General features: G+C 36.4%; 1 protein-coding gene across 4 annotated transcripts in view; it reads right to left on the bottom strand.

The window, feature by feature from the left end:
* The window catches only part of TDRD9 (tudor domain containing 9), a 73,440-nt gene that overhangs the window by 31,127 nt on the left and 27,326 nt on the right, over positions 1-14,987 (bottom strand). For all 4 annotated transcript variants that reach the window (XR_009745200.1, XM_061464100.1, XM_061464102.1 and 1 more), the window contains exons 6-9: positions 12,920-13,000; positions 10,384-10,548; positions 5,224-5,327; positions 4,137-4,195 (exon numbers count right to left, since the gene is read on the bottom strand). Coding sequence is in view for 3 of the 4 variants with exons in the window: in XM_061464100.1 (XP_061320084.1) it covers positions 4,137-4,195; positions 5,224-5,327; positions 10,384-10,548; positions 12,920-13,000 (409 nt within the window). In the remaining variant the exon portion in view is untranslated. The remainder of the gene's footprint in view (positions 1-4,136; positions 4,196-5,223; positions 5,328-10,383; positions 10,549-12,919; positions 13,001-14,987) is intronic.

Raw genomic sequence — 14,987 nt, 5'->3', positions numbered from 1 at the left:
GAAACACTGTGAGTTAATTTTTCAAGAGTCATTTTGCATTAATTTTACACTCAAAATCAAGCAGCGGTATCAGCTATGAAGGCCATCTGCCAGTGTCTCATTATTAGCCCTTGCTTCAGTTCCTTGCAACTGACAAGGCTCACTACATGTTGAATGTCTGCTTTAGGATAAATTCAGGTACTTCAGCCAAAGGAAGCTGCTTCAACGGCCGGGGGGGGCCAGGAAGGAAAAGTAAAGAAAACCAGCAAAAAGCTATTTCTGCCTTAGTCAGCTTTGGCAGTGCCAGTGCTTATTCTCTGGGGCACGGATTTCACACCTAAGGTATTTTTGCCATCTTCCTGAATACCTCCACAGGCACCAACCTTTCCAAGAAGCCTAGTTTACTTCTTACTGAGACTTCATTCCAAAACCCTCATTTTCAAAACATCTGTCTAAACTGGGGTTCCCCAGTTGGATATTAAAAAATGAAATTATTCTGTAACTGAAGTACAGGATTGCTGCAATTTTCAGTGAGGCTAAATGCAGTCTGAGCACCTGGATATGAAAATTCTTGGACTCTTTAGATGACTGTTACTTGACTTCAGAAGTGAGAAGGAGGGAAGACAAATGCACATGAAGGAAGAAATTTTCAGCAAAGATACGACAGAAGAAAAACCAGAAATGAAAAGAGAGAAGCGTATGCAATGGGCTGGAAATCATGACTGAATTAAGGTAAGCAAGGAAGAGGCCAGAAAGCAAGAAACTGGAGCAAGAAAAGGAGAAATGGATTCAACAAATGAATGTGGTTATTATACAAGATTGGCTGGAAAAAGAAATTGCAGGAGAACATGGAGATTTAGTCAACTACTGGAGTCAGAAAGACTGAAACGGGAAAATGAGGGGAAGTAGCTATAGGTAAGACTCATAAAAGAAATCAGGGTTGGGGTAGAAAAGGTAAGATGGGGGGTGGGGGAATAAATAATTGTGGTGGTGGCTCAATCAGCAGGAATTTAAAAGTTTCAAATGTCCTTTGTGTGAGGCTACTACAGGGGAAAGCAATGTCATTAGAACCTGAAAGACATCGAGGAAACCTAATTTACATCACTGCTCAAATGAAATAAGAGTACTTGAGAATGCAAATAACTAGCCAAATCACAAACTACTGACTAGCACAATAATGAAACTATTAAAGCTCTAAGCAAGAACACCTTCAGCATTGTGGTGAAAAAAAAATGCACACTGGGAAATAAAAAAAACAGCACCACCTTTTAAGATTATTGTAATATAGGGGAGGAAAAAAGAGTTTATGAACTAGAGCACATAATTAAAGATAGAGAACTCACAAGAACACCATGATACTGTCTGTTTGGACAGAGCCTGCAACACCTACTTGATAACACTAGGTACTGCTTGACTGTCTAATGTTTTCTCCTTGCCATACTGCCTGGTTACGTATCCGAGTAAGACATTAAGGCCCAAATCCAATTTATGTTTAAAAACAATTAAAAGAAGCTTAATCCATGACTGTTACAATCAAGTTTGACATAAGGCATATTAATAGTAATCATTAATCAGTCTAGTAATTTCTGACTAGACACAGCAGGCAGCATCTGATGCTCAGTTCTGGAAGGGACAAGAGTTGATCATGACACCTCCAGAACAAAAGGCTGCCACCAGGAGAGACAGATCTTGGAATGAAACAGTAACTAAAAATCTCTTTGGTAAACATACCACAACAAGGAGAGTCGAACATGGAGAAGCACAAAAGAAAATACAAAACAGCAAAGAAGCTGACACCAGTAAAAGAGATAAAAGCTTAGAACAGTAATAGAACCCCTTGAAGCTTTACCCTATGTAGTTTCTACCATCAGCAAGTGGATGTGAATCACAGAGAAATCAGGCTATCCCCACCTTCTGCATGCTCCTGAAGGATTACAACCTACTCTTGCTTTCATTTAACCCATCAGCTAGTCTGGTAGAAGTGTGTTACATACTTGAAGGTGTAGCTCGGTGATGTTTCAGTCACCGGTCTGATCTCTTTTTCCAGTTTGTTCTTTAAAAGGTCTAAAGAACTAGACATCAATGTAAACACTCCAGAAGCATTAAGGTTGCCAAGTCTAGCATTCAATACAAGAGCTGCCAGAATCAAGACTGGTTGTGCAAAATTAATGCAGCCCACTGGGAACATATGCACACATTATGTTAACAAAAGTCACTGCACAGTTTAAGGTGGCACTTTTATCACCTCCTATCTAGGGACATACTAGCTCTGCAATCAAAGGAGTGCTGAGTACTAAAGGGTATTTATCTGTAAGGAATCAGACTCAGTAACATAAAAAATAATTAATTCAACACTGAACAAGACAAGCAATTACAACAGGAAAGAAAACACAGCATCCTACTCAAGACAGCTGCATGCTCTATGGAAGTGGATTCTGCCTTACCACTGAGTTCCACAAAGACCGTGAAAAAGAAAGAAAAAATCACTTAACAGTACTCCTCAATATGGCACTACTGTTTCTGGCTGCTGTTGCCTACTCAGCTCAAAATGTCAATGGAAGTATTATTCTGAATGTACAAAATGCTACATAATTTTAAGTACTCAAAAAAATCTAAGCATTCCAAATCAGTGCCTTAATAAGGATGTTATTTTTACCCAAATCTGTCTCAGCTGCCCTCTTGTAAACTGAGGGCTTTCCTCTCCTTTTCTCCAGTTCTGCATAAAGACTATTTGTGAAGAGAATTTGAAGAGGCATTTGCTAATCCCATGTTCAAGATCAGTCTTGAGTATCCAGTTACAAAACAGGCCAAGGTCAAACACTAAACAACAATAAAAACCAAACCCAAGAACCAATTAATTCAGAAAACACTATCTACACATGTTTACATGAATTGACAAAATGTATTTAAGCATAGAGTTTCACTTTAGCAGCTGCAGTTGTAAACCATCAGGGTCAGCAGCAGAATAAAAAAAAATAAAAGATCTCAAAGGAAAGATAAAAGTTTTGGGAATTGAAAGTGATAATTTCAGCCTGAAATGAAGACTCAGAGGGCCTTAGGGAGTCTGAAAGCATACCAGACAAACTAATATGAGAGGCCAGAGGCACCAGACATGGTCTCCCTACTTGATTAATGGCAAACTGGAATGGGTCCTACATTGACATGATGAAGTAATTCCTTCTACCCATTGATTTTATAGAGAAGGTAACTCCAAGAGAGGCAGCTCTAATGCCCTGTAGCTGGCAGGGAGCATGCCATCGAAAGGTAGTCTGCAAGTGCAGTGTATTTTTGTGCTGCGCTCTGTGTTTCCAGCCCTAGTGCTAACATGTTTACTGCTAAGGTCAACACAGCAGGAAAATAACATTCATAAAGACTTTACATAAAGTTAGGAAGTCCAGGTAGGGATAGAACCCATTATGCCCAAGGAACAGCTGCTCCTGACTCATAAAGATCACTCTCCAGTAGTACGCAACCAAGTATTTTCAGAGTTTTCAAGTAGCAAATTTTCATGAAGTAAAAGTATACCTGAAACCACCAAGTAACAGCTTTGTGATGCTCGGGAAACCAAGTCTGTAGCGTAGTTACACAAACATTATTGCATGCTTTTGTTTTCGCTGTCATTCTCATTGAATCTCTTAGCCAGATTTTAGAGGCAGCGTAAGGTAATTTTAGGTTTACTGTTTAAGAAAACTAAAACCATATATAACCATCTCTCTGATCATTACATTAATTGCTATATCATCATGCATGCTTCTGAGTATTCCTACTACAACAGGCAACCCATGTACATGGATAGGAAAAAGTGAATTTTAATTTTTACAAGAATCTAAATAAAGACTACACTATATACAGATTAAGAAAAGGTCTCTAAAGGAATCCTAAGAACTTCATGCAGTATTTAATAGCTAATCTAAAAAAACCCCAGAAACTGAATTTCTGTGGATTAACTGGAAAATTTATTACTTTAACTTCATTTTAAAACATGCAGAGTCTTACTTCTGACTCAAAGCATTTCCAATTATTGCCATATTTAAAGAAGTTTGCAAGAAAAATACTCAAATAGACCAATAAACCCCAGTTAAACATGTGTTTAATGAATCTCCAGAAGAAAACTTGTTAGGTGACAAATGGAAAATAAAGTTAAGGCATATACTCACCTGGTAAAAATACTAGCACACTTCCACGTTCTGATGTAACACTCAAGTTTTTTTCCTCCCTAACAAGAATATGCAGGTTCGTTAGTTTCACAACCTCAGTCTATTTTATCACCCCAAGTTATTTTACTCTGAAAGAACAAGCAGAACTGTGCACTTTTTGTAACTAGTATTATTTAAACTTCCTGAAGAAATGGAATTCAGGACACTATTTGCAGCTATCCATTCTGGAATATCCCGCATATAAATACTGGAACTAGATCATTAGGTTTAGTCTTCAAAATTATGTAAAAGCAGAAACACTCTTACTTAGCAATGAAATGAATTAAAATTAGGTTACCAAAAGTTTTAAAATGTAAATGTAGCATTCTGCTGTAGAATTCTAGACAAACTTATTCAGTAATTTTTCAAGAATACGTAATGCGTTAGACACAAAAATACCACTAGACACATTTAACAAAAGCCTGGCATGTAAAACAACTAACTATTATCAGTAACTACAGGTCATGACAAACTTGAGAGGGAGACATATTCAATTAATCTGTTAGGCATCAAGAAGCTAAAATCACCTCAACATAATATAGAACTTGTATTTTTTGTGGCAGTCATTCCTGATGTAAAATTTACAAAACACAAAGTAACAAAGTAATATTTACTTATTTCAAAAGAGAGTAAGGCATTAGTTAAGCAGGCAGTGAAAAAATTAATGCTAGTTTGCATTCTTTTGTCATGGCTTAATGTATATTTTAGTTTACAATGCAAAATAGTTCTGGTGTTATTCTTCACATGAATATTATTCAGCTCTGGTCTACAGCAAAGAATCTAGTTTCCATATGGCATGGCTGGCTTGAATGGTCACTTACACTCCAGGGCATGAAGTGTATTTCAAGACACAGGTTATTCCGTAAGACCTACAAGTAGTCTTATAACTACCCTCAGTGAAATCACACAGATATGTAACATAAAAGCAGAGATGCACAGAAAATGAAGCTGCCACTAGTAACTATGATACATGGGCTGCTTCTGTTCCTTAATTAGCATCTTGCTGCCCCAAAGAACCAGTGATTCCAGAACTCAAACTGTGTCTTACCTGTTCTTCTCCATCTCTAACTCATCAAATGACTGGATCAAAGACATTGCTATTTCATACATTTCCCTTACTATCACTGGTTCCTCAATTATTTGAGTAGGAAGCTGTGTGGAGAAGAGAGTATTGAGGTTAACACAGAGTAACAGACTACAAGACTGTAGATCATGTATACGTGTTGATTTGTCAAGTGCTTTTCCATTAAAACTTATCCAGCACAGAAGATGTACAAAGAAGTAACAATTTGAAGCATTCACTACCTTCTAGACAGACCCTTCAAGCATGCTACCTTTTAAGGCTAAGGAAATACTTCTGATATTTACATACTTAAGACAATCACTAGCCCACACTCTATTCCCTAAAGTCTGCCAGATATACTCTTTGTACAAAGTGTTAGGCACATGAGACTAATCAGAACACATGGATGATAAAGAGAGGAATTTGTATGAGGCATGTACAATTCTCACAGGTGCTATAATGTGGGTCTCTACCTGACTGTCAAATAAATCATGTACCTCTTGCATTTAATAGATTTTTTGTTTTAGGTCACACGCTGTCAAAAGAGCTATGGTTCTGCTGTACACAATATAAACATGACGACTCTTGTCAACTCTGTTGACTCCTGTCATAAACTCAGGGCTTTAATATTTAAGAATACAAACCACCAAGTCTCCAGAGCAAAGACAAAAAAATCCAAACAAAAACCCAAAAAAACATGCTTACTGAACTAGGGTTTGGTAAGATCTGGGTTATGCTCTGGGAACAGTCTGTAATACTACACATTCCTCCTCTGCAGGGAAAATGGCTTCTGATCATTGCTTATCTTTCTCTCTCAGGGTTTCCCCTCATTCTAGTGGAAACTCCTTATTGGACTAACCACTGTCTCTAACTTTTACAGACTTGTATTACAGTGTAATCTGCCATCCATAATTAAAAATCCTATAGTCAAACTCCACTTCTTTCCCTCCTATTATACCTTTGAGGCTCTTTGCTTTTTCCTCCCTCTACCCTCAAATGAAGTATTTCATTTACTTGTATGGTGAAACGTAACAGTTTACATCATCCAGTAACAGTCTAAGTCATCCAGATTTTCCCAAGAAACCTAACAGGCTGGAGCGATCACTTGTGCATCCTTTAAGAAATGATGTAGTTTAATCACTAGCTCATAAGCTTCCATTTTTTCATTTATGCTCAACCAAGTGTGTCTCCAAGTTTATCCATCACAAATAAAATACAATAGTATTTTATTATTCAAATACAGCTTTATTTAGGTTTGGATTTTTCATTTATACTTTTAAGAAATGGTACTGTAATTGAAGTAACAGTGAAAACTGAAAATTTGTGCTTTAAGCATATGCTAATAACAAAAATACCATACTCTGTAGTAATTAGTAAATACACGCAGATTAATACCAACAGAAGGTAAGATGCAGCTGCAACCAGTAAGTTTCAACAAGGCTACAAATTGTAGGTGGAAAATCCACTCCTGGAAAGAAACGCAAAATGCAAGCTGAACAGCCATGAGTAACACTTAAAAAAAAGGAGATTAGCAAACAGTTATCTAACAAAGCTAAATGAAAGCTAGAGAGATGTATTACTGTAACCTCACTGCTCAGCTTTCCAACCCTTAACAGTCAACCTGCAACCCTACATCATGATGTCTGCAGAAAGACTCCACTCTGAAAACCCAGAGAAAACTATCCTACTTTCTTCTAATAAAGGATGGAGGATCAAAAAAAGCCACCAATAATAACAATAATTTCTCCACTTCTGACCCCCCAAATCAACTAGGCAGGTATCCTTATATACATGCTTGAAAGTGACCTATTTGTTCTTAAATTATCCCTGCTTACATAACTGTCAAATATGTCTATTCAGTTTTGTCACCAATTCTACCTTAGCATTCTTTAACACGACAAAGCTTCCACATCAGTCCTAATAAAAGGTAACAATGTGATGAACAGGAAATACAAAAGCCCAGTCAGAGCTGACTGAAGCGATACAACAAAATCAGAATGGCTTTTGACAGCAGCTGACTACCTTTCATCTGGACTCTGACTTTGTTACCAGGGATATGAAGGAGATCTTATATCTGCAAGCCAAAAAATGGGACTCCTTGCCTTACATAAGAAGTAGAGACATGGGATTTCACAGATTTACTGTCAAAATCGAGCATCTAGACCTCCTGATCACGTGCATTTTTAAAATCTGTTTATAGAATTAACTATATGATTAATTTTCAGTCAATATCTCCAATACTGTACAACAGCAATCAGTAAACATTTACACAACTAGCTTTAAATTTGCCCATAAATAGAGCCTCCATGCATTTTTTCATCAAAACCTGGGTTTCACTGATTCCCTGGCATTTAGAGGGGGCTGACATGAAAAAATGATCCAATTAAATATCCAGAACAATGCGCTTATGAAGGCCATTACACCAAAAGTGAAAGAAACTACTGTTTATAATCATGTACTCACAAATGAAACAGTAGCACCTATAAATGACCTAGGAAAGTGTTAAGCCAGTGCTACACTTAAGAGTGTTTCATCCTTCCTTCCCTCTTTTATTCTTTCATACAAATGAAGTAATTGAATTGGAAAACTTTGATTCAACTAGATGTCTTTCTAGCCACAGCAAAGTGTTTACTGCAAAAAGGCATACAGAAATAAAAATAGTGACTGGCAGGTCTATTTATCTCAAAATTCACTGAATTAACCAAGTCAGAACTGCTCAAAGAAAATTTATATTTTCAGGCATATTTTTAAAACATTATCACTTACAGATATGAGTGACAAATTACAGCTCTGCAGGATTCACAAAATAATTCTACACTTATACAGTAACAACCAATTATTTTATGATTCTTGTGAGAAGGGACAAAGGTTCATACCTCAGAGCAAACCAGACAGTTACATCAAGATGATTCAGGAATGAGTTATTATTTATCTAATCTTTTAATTATTGATTTTAAAAACAAAAAGGAAATTTGGGAAAATTGCGTTTATGCAAAAAGCAAAGACTGTTGTTACTTTTAATTTCTGTATTATGTGAACTTTACAAGCTTTTCTAGGTTAATTAAAAACTTAAGCCTGAATCCTCTACCTCAGGCAGTTATCCAGCTGGTTTTAACATGATGAAAAATGTGCCCCTGCTTCCATATGGCAGTGTTAACTCATTAAGTACCTTAACACTCAGGCTTTGCTTTTATTATTATTAGGATGTTACATAAATATTTTTAGACCTTCCACATTTTTAAGTGTAGTATAGAAATTACTATTTGGATAAAATCTCCACACATAACATCATAAGAAACAAAATGTGAGATCAAACATCACAGAGCTTTCTTATTTGTGTTTCTTTTTTTTTTTATATGTATTAAGGAAAAAAGAAAGAAATAAAAAGAAAATCAAGAGCACTTATGTGCTTCTATTGTTGCCCTAAGGTACAAATAGCTTGGACAATCATCTCCTACTGAACAAAAGAATGGCTATAGCTAGGACAACACAACATAAACATAAAAACATAAAAAAACCCAAACCAACAAAAAAAATCCACCTAAAAGTTCATATACATAGAGGAAAAAAAATAAATGTAAGGCATAAGCACTGAAAGCAGTTCCTTTTGTTCCTGACCTCAGAGGTAAGAAGTGCGGAAGATGACATTCAGCTCAACGTGCAGCTGTGACAAATGCAACTTGACTGAAATAGACTTCTTACTCAATTTCTTAGTTATCTTTTTGTTGCCATCCATCATCAAAAATATTTTACAAAAATCATGTATTACATAATCTCCTCCATATTATCTGCCTGAGCTGCCATATAAAAAAACTGACTAGCCAACTGCTATACACATCTAGCTGCTTTTGTTGGCTGCATTAAAACTTCAGTGGTTGACAGCCATTTACTTCAGCTTGCCTGTGTTGAAGCATAAACAATTCCTGTGCTGTGTACAACATAAGCAATTATTTTCTTCTGGGTTTCACATAAGAAAATCAGTTTATCTAATTCAGTTTCTGCAGCATTCAGGGATGCAAGCTAAGTAACAACAGTATGTTCACATACTGCTACTTTTTAAGTGCATTCCCTGCCTTCTTCACTATATCAACATTATAATAGTGTTCTGAATTACCAAAATTGACTAATAATTACTCCCATGCTCCAGTTATTTTTAGAGTGGTTGTCACTATTAAAGCCTGACTGCATTTGTTCTACTTTGCTTTAACCTGTTTATTTTGTCTTGGACCATAATACCGAAAGAGTTCAGGCACTAAATACCTACAGAGCTGTTTTCCAGCTGTAAAACAAGCTCCTATTATAAAACTACAGATATCAAATTAATTTAAACTTACATTCACTCTTTCATTATCTGCTGTCTATACAGATACATGCTATACAATAGTACTTCAGGAGCTCTACAAACAAATACACTATGCAGTTTATAAGCTAAAGATGGACACAGCAAATGAATTTTCAGCCATTACTACCCTCCTTAGGCATTAGAACAGCAATTCTCCAATGCAGCCATACAGCTCTGAAATGGCTATCAGGGATTTTGTGAATGTCTATCATTCAAACATATTTTCATTATTCAGAATTACATATTTGCTATGGTAGCATAAATGGCTGCAAAAAATATGTTCAAAATTACTGCATAATAGCTCTTGGACTATTAAAAAAAAAAAAAAGGAAAAAATAGGAAGCATGCGAGCCTCAGCTGACAAGAGAAGCCACTTGATAACATCAGAATTCTAACCATAAATGCTTCTTTTCTGATGACTGTTTCCTAGCTCTTCCTGCCTTTGATACATAACATCAACATGAACAAACCCAGGAAATAGTGCCCGAGTTTGTCACCTGTATTCAAAGAGACCAAAAAATCCTCGTATGTTACTTTCTGCACAGACTTTCACATTGTTCATCTTGGATGCAAACTATGGTACAAAATGCCACACGCTACTTAAAATTCCCAGCCATTCCATTTTAAATGAAAGAAAACCCAGGCTGCTGGTAAGGAGACTCCTATTCTAAGATCATATATTAATTCTTAACCTAGAACCTTAATTTAAAACTAGTTATTCGTAATTTTATTACACAGATTTCAACTGACCATTAAATTTCTTCCTTACTATGTCCAAAGAAATAAATTTATATTTACAATACCTTGAACTTCACAATGTGTTTCAAATCATCAAGATAATATTCTTCGATTGCAAAAGGTTTGCCTTCCACCTTAATTACACAGGGTGGATTCAGACCATTCTCATCTGGAAGTGCAAAGTAATCAGCAAGTTCTTTACAGTTGATGGAAGCAGACATCAATATCACCTGTTGAAAAAATTGCACAGCAGATATAAAACATTAATTTGAACACAAAATGCCATGCTATGCTGGAATCTCACTTACTCTTTATGCTAAAATGGTCTAATTTCATTACCACAGGTACATATCCTAGTCACATCCTTTACATTAAGGTCTGACACAATAGAGGCATTTTTCTTGCAACACCCCCATCCCAGCAAAATCAATCTTAGAACACCCAAATGTCTGCTGTGATCCAAAACCAATAATCTGCACCAGCCATCTGCCAGAAAACGTAACACTGGTGATAGTGAACCACAACAGGTGTATCTTGTCCTCATGTCAGAATCACTCCTGCCATCCTGTTAGTTGATGCAATGTTGAATTACCTGCTACTCCCAAGGTCTGCAATATTCAAACTAGAAGGCAAACACCTCATGTGTATTTCATATCACCCTGAATTATAAATACAATTTTACCCTTTAAAGAGGCTTCCTCACACAATTTTAGTTCATGGAGGCTGGGAAAATAATCTTGTATTTTCTAAATGAATTTGCCACATGATCGAACTCTGCTTACAGTTTTTCAAAAGGGGCTGAAAAGGGATCAAGTAGGAGACACTGGCCTTAGCACATAGATTCAAACTGAATTACCCATGCCACTGTGTTAAAATGCAGCAACTGAGATCAAGAGTTTCCCCCATGTGGTGGTGCATCCCCGCACAACACCTCTACCCTGATTTTACTTTCTAGATTTCATTTAGACACAAACCATCATCCAAGTCTGAGGCAAGGACTACATCCAGCCACATGCAGGCTCCATTAGGAGTTAAGAAAGCAAAGGGGTCTAGCCTGAACGTCATGACTCAGCAGAAGGGTCTCCCTTATTCCTTTATATTTTTTGTTTCTTTACACATTATTTCAATTCAATTCTGTATAAATCACTTAACCCCATACTGTGTAAATCATTGCCAATTCTGACACAATCTCTTCTGTATGTAAGAGTGGACCTTGCTATCAAATTCTGTTGAATCACACATAAATTTCTATTAAAATTACTGATTTAGTAACCCTAAACCCTCAGTTTCATGACACCCCTCCCCACCATTAAACGAAAATTCAAAGCAACCCCCCACAAACAGACAGTCTGTCTCAGATTTATACAATATGAAACAAGCTGTCATCTGAAGAAACAATTGCAGAGACAGATAGAGAGGAGAAGGTTTCCCAGCAATGATTTTGAGATATTTAATCAGACCTATAGAAAAAAAAATAAAATCAGAAACCTATGAAAGAAGAATTTTTTCTAACAGAAGATATGATAGGACCTGTAGGGATTCCTGCCACTGACACCAACCAGATAATCAGCATCATGGGCAAACTTTTCAAACTGAGTATGATCGAATTACTTGGTATCCTCAGGAAGCAGAGCAAAGTGTTAAAAGCTGAACAGCTTCAGATTTCTGCCTCTGAATTTAAAGACAAATGAGTAGTCTTATTGGGAAGAAAAGGGATAAAAAGTGAAAGATGTGAAGTGCGTAAACACACTCTGTGCCAACTGGAAGGGCACTTTTCGTGACAGCATGCTTAGAAGATCTAAGACCAAGTTACCCAAGTTTGAATCAACGTGGCAATTCCATTCCAATAACAACAAAACCAGCCAACATAGACTCAAGTTATGTCTGCTTTGAACAGAACAGTTCACATTAAAAGTTAACTGAAGCACTTAAAAGGACATCTACAGTCTTGCAAAATTTCTGCGGTCCCAAACAGCTGCACAGAAATAGACAGCCTAACTCTGCGACTTGTATTTAATTTCTTACAGTTCAAAAGTTCATTGCTTTGAGACCACAAAGACTAAATATGTCATGCTACATCTCTGCAAACTCTGCTTTAGTACAAAGCATAATTTCCTAACATGCAGAGAAAAATCTCAGCCATGTTCTACTACCAGTTCTGCCTAGAAATTACCACCCAAGTTGATTTTTTTTTTGCTTTTCCAAATAAATTAAAAAAAAGAAGTTTTTTTAAAAGCTCAGTATTTCCAAGAGTTAATGCTACCACATTTAACTAAGGATAAATACTGCCCTCGATACCCAATATGTAATTCTAGTCAAATATCCATCTTGTATTTTTTAGCCTTAAGCAGACTTTAGAAACTAATGCATTTTAACACAAGGGTGAAAAAAGAATAAAGTCTCTCAGAACACATTCCAGCAGCCAGAAAAAGAATGCCCTTTAGCTGGCTTTTTATAAAGAGTGGCCAACTAGGTAATATTTTAGTAACAAAATAATGACACAATTATGCTACGTTCTTTAAAACATGCCCCTTGTAGATAAAAAAACATGCAAAAAAATTATCCCCACAAACAAGACTAGCAGAATATAACTGAACCTACCTTTACAGGTTGGGAATTTGTTTGCAATAGTTTACGGATCACCAAGAGCAAGAAATCCATTTCCTCTGTACGCTCATGCACCTGGAAGACATTAGTCACAATTTAATTTTCATTAAGTCATGCTTTTCTTTTTGGCAATCTCTTCCTTTGCTACTCAATTTCATGTTTTATTTTTGTAACTTGGAACAACAATACAGTTTCACAGAATAAAATGCAGGAGTATGCATGTTAATCACATTTTAAGAAATCCCAACACAGCTCTTCAAACAACTATAGCACCCTTTCTGAAAGTCATATGCTCCTAAGTCAAGAAAATTGCAGAATTACTGGAATAACCAATCTTGAGGTCTAGCCACTAGCTCTAGTAGAAATGATAGTAACAAGTGAAGTGATACTGAAGTTCAGTAAGACAATTTTACTGTTAAGACTACAAATGATCCAGGCAAGGACTATGATGACTTGCCTACAAGCTAAACAAATGAAGAAACACCTCTTACTTCCAACAGCTTCTAGCTATGATCAAAATACACAACTCTCTAAAACATTATTTTCTACCCAATTCTTTACATATCCTAGCACTTGACTTTTCTCATTGCTCTCTGCAGTTCAATGAATACTTCATCTCAATATTAATGATGATCATGTTCCTTTCTTGAATTGCAGTTTATGAAGTGCAGCAGCTTTTCCAGAGTTCAACCTTCAAAGGTTGACATTTATGCCCTATAATGTAATTAGCATATTCTAACATAAAGATATACTGCACCATCATGAAAATTGTTTAGCTAACGCGGTTTTCAGGCTGACAGCAAGGTCTTGCTGTGAGAAGTCATGATTTTTGGACCTACGTTTGTTTAGGTATGTTCCTAAACACCTGCAGTACCTTAAAAAGGCTGGGACCTGCAACTAAGAATGCAGTGAAGAACATGTTGGTTTTGGAATACTTACTACTGCTTCAAGATCATAGTCTGTGGGAGATATGGGGGAAAAAAGTGGCTAATGGGGAACAGGAGAAACTAGAATTTTGGCTGGGGAAGCAAAAGACATATAATCTTGAAAGCTGGGAGATGCTGAAAGAAGTGGTACACATTGATACCAACAATTCAAATTACAGCACCCAAACAAGTAAGGTTTGAATAATCTCTGTTTTCCTGTGTAATGGGACAGAAAAGTTCCGCCATTAATTTTCGTATCCAATTAATAATTTTTAAAACTAAAGAAACAACCTAACATTTTTCTAAGTATGCATCGTCTATTAAACTTTTGCATCCTACATCTAACCTGCATTTCCTTATCTTTTGCGTTGAAGTATTGAGGTTTACAGGACTCTTAATATATTAGAGTGGTCTCAAAACTTTCCCATGAAGATAACTGGCACAATTCTTTAGGATATGTGGGTTTGGGGTTCTTTTGTCTGTTTAAATGAAGTCCTAAAATTTCTTCATACAAAAGTGCAACCATTTGCTCAATCTTTTCTGAGTTTTCAAAGTGCCATTTCAAGTACAGTCATAACAGCCATCATTATTACTGTAATAGTCTAATGGGATACTAAGTATTGATTCTTGGATATTTGGGGAGCAGGGAGACAAGTCCCTCTCAGCTATAGTACCACAGTGGAATAAGAACAAAAGCCAGCATAAAAACCCCCACCAACACAAACCCCCCCCACCAAACCAAAGCCCAGAAAGGCTCTAAGTCCTCTGTCACTACATCTCAAGATGTAAGTCCTACATCACATCTAACCTATGATTTACATTCCTGCTTTGCAAAAGTACAGTTTCACTCATGACTACATCTAACAGTCAAATACCACTTACCACAGAAAATAAGCACAGCAAGACACCAATTACAAAAATACCAAGTATATTTTCTTTAGCTTTTTTGTGAAGTGACAGCAATAATAATGAATCCACATGAGTGGACTGTAAATCCAGAAAGAAAACAAAGAACTTTTGAGAGCCATTTTATTTTTCAGGACACCACTGAAGAGTAAGAACTCTAGGGCAGTAACAGCCAAGTGAATAAAAACTAGCTGCCTCCCCCTACAAGGACTAGCCAGACACATTCTTGA

Source organism: Pezoporus flaviventris, unplaced genomic scaffold, assembly GCF_033815535.1.
Source record: "Pezoporus flaviventris isolate CSIRO_AGI_PZ_B2104156 unplaced genomic scaffold, CSIRO_AGI_Pfla_v1 ptg000036l, whole genome shotgun sequence".
In the NCBI taxonomy this organism is placed as follows: Eukaryota; Metazoa; Chordata; class Aves; order Psittaciformes; family Psittacidae; genus Pezoporus; species Pezoporus flaviventris.
Note: the sequence above shows the minus strand (reverse complement) of the source record. Positions and strands in the feature narration are given on the sequence as shown.